Source organism: Podarcis erhardii (genome assembly GCF_964252035.2).
Source record: "Podarcis erhardii genome assembly, chromosome: 8".
In the NCBI taxonomy this organism is placed as follows: domain Eukaryota; kingdom Metazoa; phylum Chordata; class Lepidosauria; order Squamata; family Lacertidae; genus Podarcis; species Podarcis erhardii.
Genome location: NC_138499.1, coordinates 37,145,475 through 37,161,081, shown reverse-complemented (window position 1 = coordinate 37,161,081; position 15,607 = coordinate 37,145,475). Strand labels below are relative to the sequence as shown.

The following is a 15,607-nucleotide window of genomic DNA, read 5'->3' as shown; positions in this document are numbered from 1 at the left end:
GAACACAAAGTGCTTCTTACAGGTACTCCATTACAAAACACTGTTGAGGAGCTCTTCAGCTTGCTTCATTTCTTGGAACCAACTCGTTTTCCTTCAGAAACCACTTTCATGCAAGAGTTTGGTGATCTGAAAACTGAAGAACAGGTAAATCACCCAGTATTAATTGTAATTGTTAACTGTTGTTATTGTTGTTGTTGTTGTTGTTGCAAAAACTGAAATCTAAACAGAAATAAAGCAAATTAAAAACCAAGAACCAGTTTTTATTAAAGAACTAAGAGCAGGAGACTAAGTAGTCAAGTTGCAGCTTCAACTGGAGGGTATACTCTGTGGGTTGTGTATCAAATAAGATTGAATTCAGGTGACCTTTGCCATTGATTAGTGCTTTTCCTGTTGCTTTCTGGAGGTGCCAGCAGTTATAGCAGGTGGACAGTAGAAGCTTTGCTGTACTCTATATTTGCCCTTGACCTCTGCAAGACTAGGGGGAAGCACGCCTCACTGCTGACCTTGCTAACAAATTAAACCATAATGAAAAGAGAAAAAAGAACTTCCACCTGCAATGAGGCATTCTTAGCTGTGTGAAATATTTGACAGTCCATTGACTGGAATGCCAAACCTAATTCCCCAACCCTTTGTTTTAATGTATCTATATGGTTTGTTGGTTTGTTTGTTGGTTGGTTTGTTTGTTTGTTTGTAAGTCACTTTGGGTTGCCTTGGGCAAGATAAATTGACTAATAAATTGTAATAAATACTAACAATTTCAGTATCTTGCATTCCAATATAGTAAACAATTATGCAGACCTATGCAGAATAATATTACATATTTACTTGTTTATTTGCACATAATAGCTAACATTGTGACCTATTTGTAACCCTTAGAACTTGCTTCCACATAACATGCTTACATAAGAGAGAGAACAAAATTAAGCTCTAGAAGTTAGAAAATCTTTCCTGTGCAATCATGTTTAATAGCACAGCATTATATCTGCACAATGGTTACCTTTAAAAGCAAGGCTAGAAACTGTTATGCAAACCGTCCTTTAAGCTAGTCAGGGTTAGCACCCATGTAAATGTGACACTGCACCATCATTAATGCATACCAGGGAGACTCTTATTTTCTCAGACAATTTGCTTAATTCAAATCTGGCTAAAATTCCTGCCAGGAATCTTTCTTGTGGCTGTATACAGGGGACTAAACAATACATAAAGTGTACCTTCCATAGATTCACAATCATTTATACAGGAATGTCATTTGACTAGAATGTTTTTATGTGATCCTTTCAGAATTTCAACTGTTCCTGCTGCAATTACTTGTAGCCATAAATTCCTTTCTTAATTACCTAAATGTTAAATCATACAAATAGGTTTCTGATTGATTATAGAATGTAAAGAAACGGTACCACAGAAAAAGTGTTATTAATTATATGTAACAAGTGTGACTGAATTTGCATAGACAAGGAAAGAAAGGAAGGAAGATGATAATTTGAGGCAACTGTACACTCCCAGTCTTCTAATCTTAGTTAGGAGATGAATCATTAATCAAACTAATAATAAGTAGTGCAAAGTTTAAGTATCATATGAAAAGTTGAGGAAGGCATTAACAAGTGAAGTTTACCAAAATTATGAATAGTGCTAGGTACTGGAGTTGCTAATAACGTTTTAATTTATTGGTGTATTAGCCAAGGTCACATCAGTACAGTTCCTAGAGTTCCATCATGGAAGACAGGCAGGAAATCTATAAACAAGTGGTGGGCCATGGGCATACTTGAAAGTTGTTGCTTATATTCTGACACTGCCCTCTGCCTATAGTGAAGCCATTGGTGTCAGCACAGGACACTGTCTTTAGCAGTACATCTCCCTTGCTATATGACAAAAAGTTATAAATGTTGTGATCCATCTGGCTCCCACTGTCTCAACTTTCTGATACCACAAAGAATATTTACACTGTGGGGATAGAACCAAAATATAAAAGAGTGTGCAAGATTATTATTTTAAACTTCATTCATTTATTTAACTAGGTGCAAAAACTCCAAGCTATCTTGAAACCAATGATGTTGAGACGACTCAAAGAAGATGTTGAAAAGAACCTTGCACCCAAGGAGGAAACCATAATTGAAGTTGAATTGACAAATATTCAGAAGAAATACTACAGAGCCATTCTTGAAAAGAATTTTACTTTTTTGTCAAAAGGTGGTGGTCAAGCGAACGTACCTAATCTCTTAAACACTATGATGGAATTAAGAAAATGCTGCAATCATCCATACCTTATCAATGGTAGGACTGACTTTTTAAAAAAAAAGAAAATGAGGGGAGTTTGGCATGTATGAAAGCGTTTTTCAGTTGAGCTGAATATATTTTGCTAAATTTTCCTTTTGCATTTTAGACCAGAGTATCAGGACCTAGGCTCCTCTAACTCTCAAAACACTAAAAGGGTAATAGGACAGGAATGAAATCTCAGAGCTCTAGGCAGCAGCAATAATTTCTAGCTATGTGAGATTGATTAGATCTACTGCAATTTACATGCACGTCCTCATGCATTGGAAACTATGACCGCACTGAGGCAGGACTCTGTGGTGTCCTAGGAAATGCTGTGTGGCTTCTTTGTGACATGATGTTCAGTGATGGAGAAAAGGACAACCCCGTCTGTTCAGTCATGACAGAAACAGCATAGCAGTTGAGAGACTCACCTTTCCTCTTCCAGTACTGGGAAAAATTCAGCCTTCACCACCATAGCTAACAATCTACCACAGCTAGCCATCGGTGGCTACCATCCTGATCCTATTGGTATTGTGGTTGCAGGTGTCAGGATCCCATTTCACTTCGATGTCCAGCTAGCTTAACACAGCAAGTGCAACACTTAACTCAATATTTGCCTTGCTGCGCTCCCTCTTAGAGGCTGCAGTCATTGAGTGGAATTTAACTGTTTCTACTGCAGAAGTGAGCTGCATTCTACACTGGGAACTGAGTCAGGGTGACAGCAGACTGGGATTGTGCCCAGGATAGATAGGAAAAAAAACAGACATACTTTAGCAGAGAGTGTGGAAAATACTGACATTACTATTGAGGCTGGGAGGCTGCAGAGATCATGCCTGGTCAGTATACATTCTGTGGATGGACTGGAAATACAATTCCTCTTTACTGCAGTTTTGCAGTGTAAAATACATTGTGAGATTGCAAAGAATTGTAGGGTTATGGTGATAGAATAAACAATGGGGAAATGCCCACAGACCATTCAGGTTTAGGATGTAGCAGCCATCCTTAAATCTTCCCATGAATAGAGGATTTGAAGGTCTTTAACTTATGAACCATTCATCAGGCACACAACCTCCAAATGGGACTACTCTCTTAGCAGCTTAAACAGCCCTTGCTGGGGGTGGGAAGTGCTTTTATTGTCTAGTCCCAATTAACTACCCACCATGATTTTTTTGTTTTAAAGAAAAGATTCAGGGGTGGGGGGTCGCATCCCTGATTCCAATTTCCTTTTCTCCATTCAGACCTAGAATGAAGGGAGGCACATGGTAGGCTAGCCAGCATACTGACGTTTTGTGCTTATGCTCAGCCTTCATGTTGTTCATACTCTTGGATTTGGTTTTACCCCTTATTTAAAAAAATTTAGCCAGTATTTTAGTATTTGCCTGCCTAGTGCTACCCAGTAAATTATATGTTTGAGCAAATATTTAAATCCTTGTTCCTGCCTTGCTACACCACACTGGCCATTTAAAGAGTATGATATGGTACAATAATAGAAACAATATTTCAAAAACCTGTATACCATTTAATCACATTCCTCCCTAAGTGAGCTGTATATGCAAGCTACCCTTGCTGCTCAGCTGTTACTAATTCCATTAGAGTTGTAGGGGAGGGAAGGTGACTAGAAACACTTTCTCTGAGCTATGAAATGTTTTTTATCCCTCTGTAGGCTGAGGGTTCCTGAGGTATGAGTTTTATAGCCTGTTGCAAGTGGCATAAGTCTTGCTCTGAAGCTTGACTGAACCCGGTTAGAGCACATAATTGTACCTACTATGTGGCAGTGCAGGCTACGAAGAAGGCTCATTTTTCAGCATGCATTGCAGCCTCTAGTAGCTGGCCAGTGGAGGTTTTTGGGACAGTCTGGAGCTTACTGACTCCCACTGTGGGAAAGAAACCTCTGGAGCATTCGAGGACCCACTGTGACCAACCGGCAACACACTTTGAGGTAGCTCAACTTCAGAGTGATTTTGACTCTGCACTTCCTGCAGCCCCAGTTGAAATACTCCGTGCCAGAATTGATAATGTGTTGTGGGATTGGTTTCAGTTTATACAGTCAGCTGATGTGGACAAGGTGCTGGCAGCAATATGTTTTCAACCATGTGCCCTCTTGACCCCTGTCCCTCCTGTCTTATTAAATCTGGTCTGACTGGTTGGGTACAGAGAGTGGCTAATGTTTCACTGCCTGAGTGAATAATCCCTTCTGCCTTGAAAGAGGTGGTGGCATGGCCGCTTCTAAAGAAACCAGCTCTGGACCCCTGAATAGGGTTGCACCTTCACAGTCTGGAGGTACTTCTGGAGGGAACTTGTCACTGGAGGCCCAGGTAGCCTCAGTGGCTAGAAGCACCTTTACCAGCTGTCACTGGTATGACAGCTAGGGCCGTTTATGGGGTGCAGGTTCTTGGCTACAGTACTTCCGACATTGCTTACTTCAAGTTTGGATTACTGCAGTGTGCTCTGTGTGGGGCTTCCCTTGTGCTTGTTCAGAAAGCTATAGTTAGTGCAGAACGATGCAACATGATTGCTGACAAGAGTGAGACCCTGTCAGCATATAACACCTCTGCTCAGAGACCTGTACTAGTTGCTGATCTTCAACCAGGCCAAGTTCAAGATGTTACTATAAATATATAAAGCCCTTAACAACTTGGGAGCAGGTCCCTTGTGAGATCATCTTACCGTACAAATGCCCACCCGACCGCTTCTATCTGCAGAATTGGCACTGTTGCAGGTGCCACATAATACCTGTTCTGCACTTACAAGAAATTGATCTTTAGTGTGGCAGCACCTATGCTTTGAAACTCCCTGTCTATTGGTGTCAGGCAGACACCTTTACTGTACTCTTTGGTGCCTGCTAAAAAGCTTTTTTTTTTTTTAATGCAGCCCTATCCAGACATGTAGAAGCTGTTGTGTGTTTTAATCTGTTTTTAGCTTATTGTTCATTTCAGTTATTTTTGAAAGTTGTAAATACTTGCTTTTACTGTTTTTAACTGGTCATTTTATTGTTTTTATTCTTTTCATAAACTGCTTTGAAGTTTTATTACCATTAAACAGTATATGAATGTTCTGCAATTAAATAAATAAATAAAATTGCCTTGCTGCTCAGCTGGCTAGTAACACCTTGTCTGAGTTATACAATATTTTTATCCCTCCATAGGCTGCAGATACCTGAGGTATAATAGTTTTATAGTTATTGTACATTTAAAATGCTCTAAAACTCAATATTAAGGAGTTTGGTTTGTTGCTTATTTAAATGAATTATCCCTGCTTTAAAAACCTTGTTGTTGAGGGACAATTTTTTGGATGTGTTTTCTGTATCTAAACCTTCCCCCCAGTTACATTAAAACCTCAAAAATTGGTTGTAATAGCGCAAGTGGTACTAGGACTATGTGAGAGATCCAAATAGAAAATAGGAACAACATGTTGGCACCTGATCTTCTAAAACTTATTTTGACAAAGTTAATTTAACTAAGCTGATAAAAGACCTGCTGTCAGTGTTCCATGTCAGAAGATGCGCACATACACTTAAATGTGGCAAAATAAAAGATCATAGCATAAATGTTCTTTATATGTTTCCACCACATAACTTGCTATGTTTGCAAATGAAATGCATGTTTGTACATGCTTTGTGCTAATGTTTTAGTCTTAATTACTACTTATCAGATGTAAATAAGATGCGAGTCCTCCAGTTCCACTAGAGAAGAGGGAGTTTCATACTTGTAACACATTCTTGCTTTCCATAAGTTTGTGTGTTCATGTTTATCTTGTTGATTGATGATTAACATATTTATATGCAGTTGCTTTGTTTCTTAAAGAAGCATGTTACTATCATAGCAAAGCTTTTCTGATCAACTGTGTTAGCCACCCCTGCTATAAAAGTTAATGGCTGGAAAATTGTCAGAATTAAATATTGAGTCAGTAGTGTGAGATGCTCAATGTGAAGCTGACTTTTTACAAGGCAGTACTTTCTAGACATATGAGGACACCTGAACAATCGGAGGAAGATTTTGCTGTGTCTTTTTTACATGATATAGACAAATTATAGCTGAAGATACTTGGTTGGTTCATCTTATTTCATCTTAGACTCTTAGCAAGTTACTATAATTTGTGTATGATTTGAACCAGTCAGACAGGCTAGAGCACAGGATAGTCATAGCAACCCTCCGGTGTATATATGCTTCTGCAGAGCCAGAGTGGTGAGTGGCTAGTATGTTGGAAACCCAGATTCAAATCCTTGCTCAACGCAAGACATTATCTCTCACTCAGTTGTCATTCTAAATGCCTCTGAGGAAAGGAAACATGTAAATACTAAAACCGACAGTACAGTTTGGGACATAAATAATTTCCTACATTTTTACTGCAAGAGTCTCTGGCATGTCTTAAGTAGGAGTACCTGAAAGTAATCACTTCTTTTACTTATCTCCTCTCTACAGTGGTGCCTCGCAAGACGAAATTAATCCGTTCCGTGAGGCTCTTCATATAGCGGTTTTTTCGTCTTGCGAAGCAAGCCCATTGACAGCTTAGCGGATTAGCGCTATTAGCGGTTTAGCGGCTTTTAGCGGATCAGCTGATAAGCGGCTTATCAGCGGATCAGCTGATAAGCGGCTTAGGAAAGGGGGGGGGAACCCGTAGGAACTCGCAAGACATTTTGTCTTGCGAAGCAAGCCCATAGGGAAATTTGTTTTGCGAAGCGCCTCCAAAATGGAAAACGCTTTCGTCTAGCGGGTTTTCCGTCTTGCGAGGCGTTCGTCTTGAGGGGCACCACTGTACTGAAGTTGGCAAGACTGGTTGGCAAAGCATCCTCCATAACAATATTTTAGGAATTATGGTGACTAGTTCTTTCCCCTTAGAGGCACTATATGGCCTAGCTGCCACCATGCGTCATAAACTTCAGTGTACTTGGTTGGTAGAATGTGGTGGTATTACTCTGGCTTTAAAAAGGTGTTGCTATGTAACTACTTAAGGAAAGGTAGCTTAGTGATAGAGCACCTGTCATTCATGCAAAGCACCAGATTCAGTCTTTGGCATATCCAGGTAAGGCTGGGAAAGATTCTTCTTTAAAAACCTGAAGAGTCACTGCCAGTCAGTGTTGAGCCAGATAGTCTGACTTCATATAAGACTGATTTCTATGTTTTATGTACTGATCAGAAACTTCGCTAACACCACATGTGTGTTTTCATTGAAATAGGATACAAACTGAGTGTGTGTTTTAATAGGAAGAAGCAACATCAGCACAACTGTCTACAGTGCTAATGAACATGAAACATGGGCAGGAAATAGTCAGAAAATGGGTTGTTACTTTGTTACTTCATGCTTGATCCAACTGTCAGGCACTCCCTGCTGGAAAGGTGATAGTGCCTGTTTGGACCAAAAGTGGACCCATGGCTATTGGACAATGCTGCCACTAAAGACTTGGCATTAACATTAGAATGCATCTGAAGAAGTGTGCATGCACACGAAAGCTCATACCAAGAACTGACTTAGTTGGTCTTTAAGGTGCTACTGGAAGGAATTTGTTTTGTTTTGACTATGGCAGACCAACACGGCTACCTATCTGTAATTAGAATGCATAGTATTTCTGGGGGTCTCCCCTGAAATTTTTTAATAAATGTCCCTTTGGAAGGCGTCATAAGTGTTTCTGTTGGGACCCCCTAATACCCAAGCACACCCAATTTATGTACACGGCTTGTTCCTTACTTTGTAAGCTAACAAGTGTCCATTTTGCCCTACACCAATCTTTGCCTTGTAAAAATTTGGGACATTTAAATTAGAATGTGTTTATCATCAGAATACTGCTACCGTGATGAACTATTACTATAGCACTTTGACTGTTAATACTGATAGGTTTCTAAGACCCTTTTTGAAAAAGGATTGGCTTTGCCATTACGTCTTTCAACCTAGCTGTTAGATATTGTCTTTATATCCTTAATTTACTAATTAATTATTCAATCACTCCTTGCCCCCTAATTTGTTATGACTTCTGGCTTGGCACCTCTTTGTTGTTGTGAAACTTGTTTGCTGGAAGCTTTTGGGTTCATTGTTCATTTGTGCTTCCATATTTTCCATGTTATTTTTAGCTAAGCAAATGCAGCTATGTAAATATTTTTTCACTTATAAAATCCATAGACATTGTATAGGGAGATGGAAACAGGCTCGTAGTTTTATTAATAAAACCTTTAGAGTATTCACATATTGCTGTCCAATCTCTGCAGGTGCTGAAGAGAAAATTTTGGAAGAGTTTAAAGAAACACACAATCCTGACTCTCCAGATTTTCAGCTCCAGGCAATGATCCAGGCTGCTGGCAAGCTAGTACTGATTGACAAGTTGCTGCCAAAACTGAAGGCTGGTGGCCACAGGGTGCTTATCTTTTCCCAGATGGTGCGCTGCTTGGACATACTGGAAGACTACCTCATTCAAAGACGGTGAGAAAAATATAATCCAATTCTAGGAAATAGCAGTTATTCAACGTGCTATCAAGTATTTAACCTGTATTGCAAAATGTGGAAACAATGAAACAGGCGTTTAACATCATGAAATGGGAAAGTGGATAAGTATAGCAATAATTGTTCTGTTGGTTGTAACCTTTCACTCACAGTCATAACAGACCACCATTATATTCATGGTTAGGCTTGACAACACTTTTAGAATAACTGGTTCACATTATGAATAGGATAAAAATGTGTTTTCTACTAAATACATATTCTGTAGTAAATATTACTCACAAGCTAACCAAGCTAATACAAAAATATTCTGTACCTTTATTCTTCTGCTGTCTTCTTAATGCAGGCTGAAATATTAAAACAGAGCAAGAAATCAATAGCTTGATTATTTTCATCACCAAGTTATTTTGTTAACTTGTACTCCCCATGCTTTCAGGAAAATGCAAGATTATTTTCAATGTGATTTTGAAATCAAGTTTGAAAACAAGGGAAACATTTGCTAAAGGCAGAAAATGGGAGTGATTTCTATCTCCTCTTTATATTTGCTTCCCTTTACACTCTACCATTTGAGCCTGGGCTGGTTGGCACTCATCTGTCTCAGAAGACAGGAAAAGAGGGTGCCTTCAGGGGTGAAGTCAAACAATTGGAGAGTTACAGAGCCTGCTGTGACTGTAGAGACTGATACGGGAGAGACATGTTTTGTTTCAACTGGGGCAGCAAGATTTAAAAGTTATGGGGTGAGGAGCACAACTATAAATATTGTACTTGTTTAAGTACATAATGTTGATTTCCCCCCCTAAATTCTTTGCATAGATACTCGCCTTGTTTTTAGGTTCTGCTTGTAATACAGTACTGCTCTTTTTCCCAGGTATCCATATGAGCGAATTGATGGAAGAGTAAGAGGCAACCTACGTCAAGCAGCTATTGACAGGTTTTCCAGACCTGATTCTGACAGATTTGTTTTTCTATTGTGTACAAGAGCTGGGGGGTTGGGCATTAATCTTACTGCCGCTGATACCTGCATCATCTTTGATTCAGACTGGAACCCTCAAAATGATCTTCAGGTATTATTGAAAGTGTCAACTGACAACCTTTTATCTTACTGCTGTCTAGAAAGGAGTAGTCTCCTGAGAAATATTATAAATTTGCAATATACACAAATAGTTTCTTTTAAGATTTTATTTGAATTAAGAATTGTTCTAAGGCTTATACATGCTGCTTTTCTACAAACTGAAACATGGTAACCATTCCATATTTTTCCAGGCTCAAGCTCGATGTCACAGGATAGGACAGAGCAAGTCAGTGAAAATCTACAGGTTGATAACAAGAAATTCTTATGAAAGAGAAATGTTTGACAAAGCAAGTTTGAAACTTGGTCTTGATAAGGCTGTGCTTCAGTCCATGAGTGGAAGAGAGAACGCTACAAATGGGGTAAGAACAGTATTCATATATTCATTCAAAAGCCACTTAAATTTGCAGTGTACTTTCCATATATTCTAGTTTCATCGAAGAGCTTGAGTTGTGCACATACTTTTATTATTTTTGTAAACCGCTTTGAGGTTTTTTCTTACAATCAAGCAGAACATAAATTTTATGAAATAAAAAAACTAGACATGATGTATTTTTACATTTAATGTACTTTTTTAAAAAAATGTGAAAAGCATCCGTTGGGAGGGCTGATTATTACTGGGACCGTGGCAGGCAGAGCTTCAATATTCCTCCTAAACTGTGTTCTAGTTTTGTCTCCCCATCCCAAAAGAAGACTGTTAGAAGTCTTTTCTTTGAATTTAGTAAACATTTCTTTTTTTTTCTTTTCTTTTTTTGGTGGAGAAAGCTGATTGTAAACTGTTTAACATAATTTTAACAAGAGCTATTTCTTTTGCACACATATTACAGGTACAGCAACTATCTAAAAAAGAGATAGAAGATCTTTTGAGGAAAGGCGCGTATGGTGCTCTAATGGATGAAGAGGATGAAGGTTCCAAATTCTGCGAGGAGGATATAGATCAGATTCTTTTGAGGCGAACACACACAATCACTATTGAGTCTGAGGGCAAAGGCTCTACATTTGCAAAGGTGAGCATTAACATTTATGGGGTTGTTTTTTGTATAAATGGAAACGTACATTGAGTGATCTTTTGTCTCTTGGTGTGCCTCTTTATAGCTTAAGACCCTTATATCCCACAAGGCAAGCAGGACCTAAGGAGTCACTATGCCAAAATATACAGTGGTGCCCCGCAAGACGAATGCCTCGCAAGACGGAAAACTCGCTAGACGAAAGAGTTTTCCGTTTTGGAGGTGCTTCGCAAAACGAATTTCCTATGGGCTTGCATCGCAAGACAAAAATGTCTTGCTAGTTCCTGCGGTTTTTTTCCCCTCCCCCCCTTTTTCTAAGCCGCTAAGCCACTTATCAGCTGATCCGCTAAGCTGCTTATCAGCTGATCCGCTAAGCCGCTTATCAGCTGATCCGCTAAGCCGCTAATAGCGCTAAGCCGCTAATGGGCTTGCTTCGCAAGACGAAAAAACCGCAAGACGAAGAGACTCGCGGAACGGATTCTTTTCGTCTTGCGAGGCACCACTGTATTCCAAAATTTTCCTTAGTCCTGCACAAGTGTGTGTTGACACAAATGCAGCCTCAAAATCATGCTCTTTGTATGTCTGCGAGCCCCACAGAAGACAGTTTGAAAATTTCAAAAGAACATAAAAAGGTCTTGACAAATTCTTCTCTTACTTTCTTTAAAAAAAAATTATATACCACTTAAATGTAAAAATAGATAAATTTCAAAGCAGTTTACAGATTTCAAAGCAGTTTAGATTTCAGATCTAAAGCTGACACAAATGGCCGTAGAGAATATGTGTTTTGGTTATTGGAGCACTTAACCCCATTCTTCATCGCATATCAGCAGTGAGCATTGATGGCAGTTGCAGACAGGAGTGTAGTCTGTTGCATCTTAAAACTAGATGGAAAGTGGAGATGGGCCTAGAGCTTCCAGACCCTTATTGCAAAGTTCTTTGTACAGATAAGCAGTAGCAATTCATAGAGGCTTAAAATGTGTCTCCATAAATGGTTTATAGAGAAGGCTACAACCCTTTGGGAATATATGGAGTAAAATGCACATGTGTGCGCACAGATAAGCATGCACATGCACATATCAAAGCAGTCATCCAACCCCCTCTTCAGTTTTTGCTGCTCTGCAAAAGATCTTTGCCCTGTCACTGAGAATAGAACAGGTCTTTTTTTCCAAAGGGAATTTTACATTTTAAGAGAAAGCATATCTACCCAAGATTCAGATACTTAGTTATTTACATTCTCAAGCACCTGCAGGTAGCCCATCAGAGTACCTGACTTTGTTGTCAAAAAAGGGGCCCAACCATTATAACTTGATACCTGCAGCACCTAGCAGACTTTTATTCAAAATGAAGGCCTCATGGCTGCAACATCCAAACAGTTGATTTTATTCCCACCCCCCCACACATATCGAGCTTCACAGAGCTGTAGAGAAGTCAAAAGGTTGCTCATTGTTTTGTGACGTTTTGGTTGGTTCTAACACAGGTATTGCTCAAGTATGGATTTTAGGAGGAGTTTTTCCTTATAAACACAACTTGACTGCCTTTATTTTTATAGGTCTTTTACAGTGGACCCTCTGGATACAAATTAAATTCGTTCCGGAGGTTCGTACTTAACCTGAAAAGTCCGTAACTGGAGGTGCTGCTTCTGCGCATGCGTGTGGCACGCAGAGCGCTTTTGCACGTGCGCGGGCGGCAAAACCCAGAAATAGACACTTCTGGGTTTGCCGCGTTCGCAACCGCAAGTTACATATCCAGAGCGGCACGTAACTCGAGGGTCCACTGTACTTACATTGTTATACCATAAAAAAAACACCAAGGTGAATAAATGCATATTTATTTATTTATTTATTTATTTATGTTAATATATATCTTTGAATATTGATTGGAGATAATTGTTGTATTTTAGGCTAGTTTTGTTGCATCTGGTAACAGAACAGACATTTCACTGGATGATCCTAACTTCTGGCAGAAGTGGGCAAAAAAAGCTGAGCTTGACATTGATGCCTTAAATGGAAGGGTGAGAGAATGAAACCATTAAATGCTTTTAGATCACTATAATGTGATTTTTTAAAAAACAAACAAACAAAACATCTCTTTTTTAATTATAGAACAACCTAGTTATTGATACACCAAGGGTAAGAAAGCAAACTAGACTATACAGTGCAGTCAAAGAAGATGAACTGATGGAATTTTCTGATCTGGAAAGTGATTCTGAAGAAAAACCCAGTATAAAACCCCGTAGACCACAGGACAAATCTCAGGGTTATGCACGAAGTGAATGCTTTAGGGTGGAAAAGAATCTGTTGGTTTATGGGTAAGTAAAACGAGCCTCAAATGACTTACTGCCGTAAATTTAGCCAGACTGCCTTAATGAACTACCATTAAGGTGAGATTAAGAGCCTCTGTCTAAACTTTGCTCCTATAAAGTTGTATACAGTTATTGCAAATAAAGGATTACAGGATCAAGCTCAAATTGATCCCCAAATCTCAAGACTGCAGAAACAGCTCTGGAATAGAATTTCCTGAATAGATTTTCCTGCTCTGAGCCTATAAGGGCTATTGGCATTAAACATGTGTATTTTATTATTTCCAGTATAGTTAAATTGTGGCTTTTATGAGCAGTGAACTTGCTGCCTGCTCAGTAAAATAAATATTCTTAAGTCCTTGGTGCTAGAAACTGGATTCCCTGATGTGACCTGCAAATTCAAAATGTATATAATGCTAACACCAGAAGCCCCATTCTAGCTGTCATTTGGGAGCTAATGTCAAAATGTGAAATCCAGTTCTAGGTATGTACGCTTTCTATTTTTCTTGTAGTTGGGGACGATGGACTGATATCCTCTCACATGGGCGCTATAAACGCCAACTAACAGAACAAGATGTGGAAACCATCTGCCGAACAATCCTTGTGTATTGTCTCAATCATTACAAAGGGGATGAAAACATCAAAAGTTTTGTCTGGGATCTAATCACTCCCACTGCAGATGGACAAACACGAGCCTTGGTTAACCATTCTGGTATGCTTAAGCACATTTTTCTTTTGTATCAAACTCTGTAGCATGCCTAGCACAGCGTTCTAAGGCTGCGATGGGGAACTTGTGGCTCCCTAGATGTTGGATTCTAGCTCCCATCAGCCTCGGCCAGCATGGCCAGTGGTCAGGCATGCTGGAATTTGTGGTGCCATAACAACTTAATCAACATATTTGGTGCGGTGGCTTGGTGTTTACTTTGAGATGGGAAAACCAGAATAAACTCCCTGTTGTAACATTTGTTCCAGGTAACCAACAGATCCATGCAGTCCTTTCTTATAATGCTTTGGGGGGGGGTGCATGAATGTAAAAAAGTTGTTTCCCCCCCCCAAAAAAAATTCACAGTGCTCTTGAATTGGTACAAATTAAAACCAAATTTATGATGGTGGCATTTTTTTAAAACATCCCCCCCCCCCCATTTTGAGAAGTTGTTGTGGAAGAAGTGGACCCTAGTTAGCTGACTTAGGTGTTTAGCAGTTTCATTTCTGACTCATTTCAATAAGGGTAAATTGGACTGCTAACAACTTGGAAAGTTAAGCATATTTTTTTGAAGAGAGCGAACCCTGAAAGGGCAGGAGTGATGGCTAACATCACAAGGCAACTAAATTGGTTCCAGTTTCCCCCCTTTTTTCTTTTAAAAAGGGTTTAACAAATATTTAAAGGGGTCGCCTTTATAGCACAACAGGATTGAAAATAAAAGCTGAGACTATTAGGATGTTGAATTATGCCACAAGTACTACATTCTGTACTTTTCTTTGTTTCTGCCATATCTTCCTGCACCTGCAACCCTGATTGTAGTCTCATGGACAGTAATGCAATAGTGAATGAGAATTAGCTTTCCACATGTCACTCTGTGCGCACTTTGCAGTTTGTCAGGAGTGAACGCTGAAAGAAGAGCTATATGAAAGTGATTTCACAGATGGGTGTCCCCCTTTGACATAGAATCAGTGCTAATGCTTTCTGTTGAAAAATCATGCATGTGTGTTTTTCTTAGGCTTGTCTGCTCCAGTGCCCAGGGGAAGAAAAGGTAAAAAAGTGAAAGCCCAGAGTGCACAACCTGTGCTGCAGAACGCTGACTGGCTTGCAAGTTGTAACCCAGATGCCTTATTTCAGGAGGACAGCTATAAGAAACACCTCAAACATCACTGTAATAAGTAAGTTTTTTAATTTCCTTGCTTTTTTAATGACCTAGACTTTGATGTTTTCTCAGTATCCATATCTTAGTACCATGCAAAGACCCTATAGATTGCTGTGGCTATTGCATTTAATCTGTGGTATATCACTAATCAGCTCCAAAGTTGACTTGGCTGTTAACAACCTTTCTCTGAGTGATTAGTTTTGATCAAGCCTTCTAAGGATGCAGTTTTTATTTTATCACAAAGAAGTGTTGGTAACTGTCATGGCAAAAATGTTCCTCGCATCTGTTATCACCATCATGATAATCATTTATTGCTTGCACTTCACCCTATTGTGAATAAGATTGGTCCTAGAAAAAAAAACACCCCAGGTGTCAAAAACCAGGGTAAAGAGCCAAAATGATTTCTCTACAAATTTATCTGTATAAATTGATTCCTTTCCTCTTGCTTTCTCTTGTTTATTTAAATACTTGGTAAGATGCTTTCACAAGTATACCAGATTGTTTTATGGTATTCTTATGAATGATACTGATATGTAAAAACGGGGGGTTGTAAATTCATTGGAGCTTACTGCTACTCGTGTACCATGTGTATGACATTAATCCTATCATGCTACTCAAAGAAAGTATCAAGCGATGCAAAGTGTTCTGTGGGTGTTTTGGGGAGAGAACAGATATAGGTTGTAATCTT

General features: G+C 39.2%; 1 protein-coding gene across 7 annotated transcripts in view; it reads left to right on the top strand.

The window, feature by feature from the left end:
• CHD7 (chromodomain helicase DNA binding protein 7) overlaps nt 1–15,607 on the top strand; it is a 145,389-nt gene that overhangs the window by 106,768 nt on the left and 23,014 nt on the right. For all 7 annotated transcript variants that reach the window (XM_081873905.1, XM_081873904.1, XM_081873903.1 and 4 more), the window contains 10 exons: nt 1–144; nt 2,016–2,271; nt 8,454–8,664; nt 9,551–9,746; nt 9,946–10,113; nt 10,579–10,758; nt 12,659–12,769; nt 12,861–13,066; nt 13,570–13,769; nt 14,776–14,935. In XM_081873905.1, coding sequence (XP_081730031.1) covers nt 1–144; nt 2,016–2,271; nt 8,454–8,664; nt 9,551–9,746; nt 9,946–10,113; nt 10,579–10,758; nt 12,659–12,769; nt 12,861–13,066; nt 13,570–13,769; nt 14,776–14,935 — 1,832 coding nt within the window. The remainder of the gene's footprint in view (nt 145–2,015; nt 2,272–8,453; nt 8,665–9,550; nt 9,747–9,945; nt 10,114–10,578; nt 10,759–12,658; nt 12,770–12,860; nt 13,067–13,569; nt 13,770–14,775; nt 14,936–15,607) is intronic.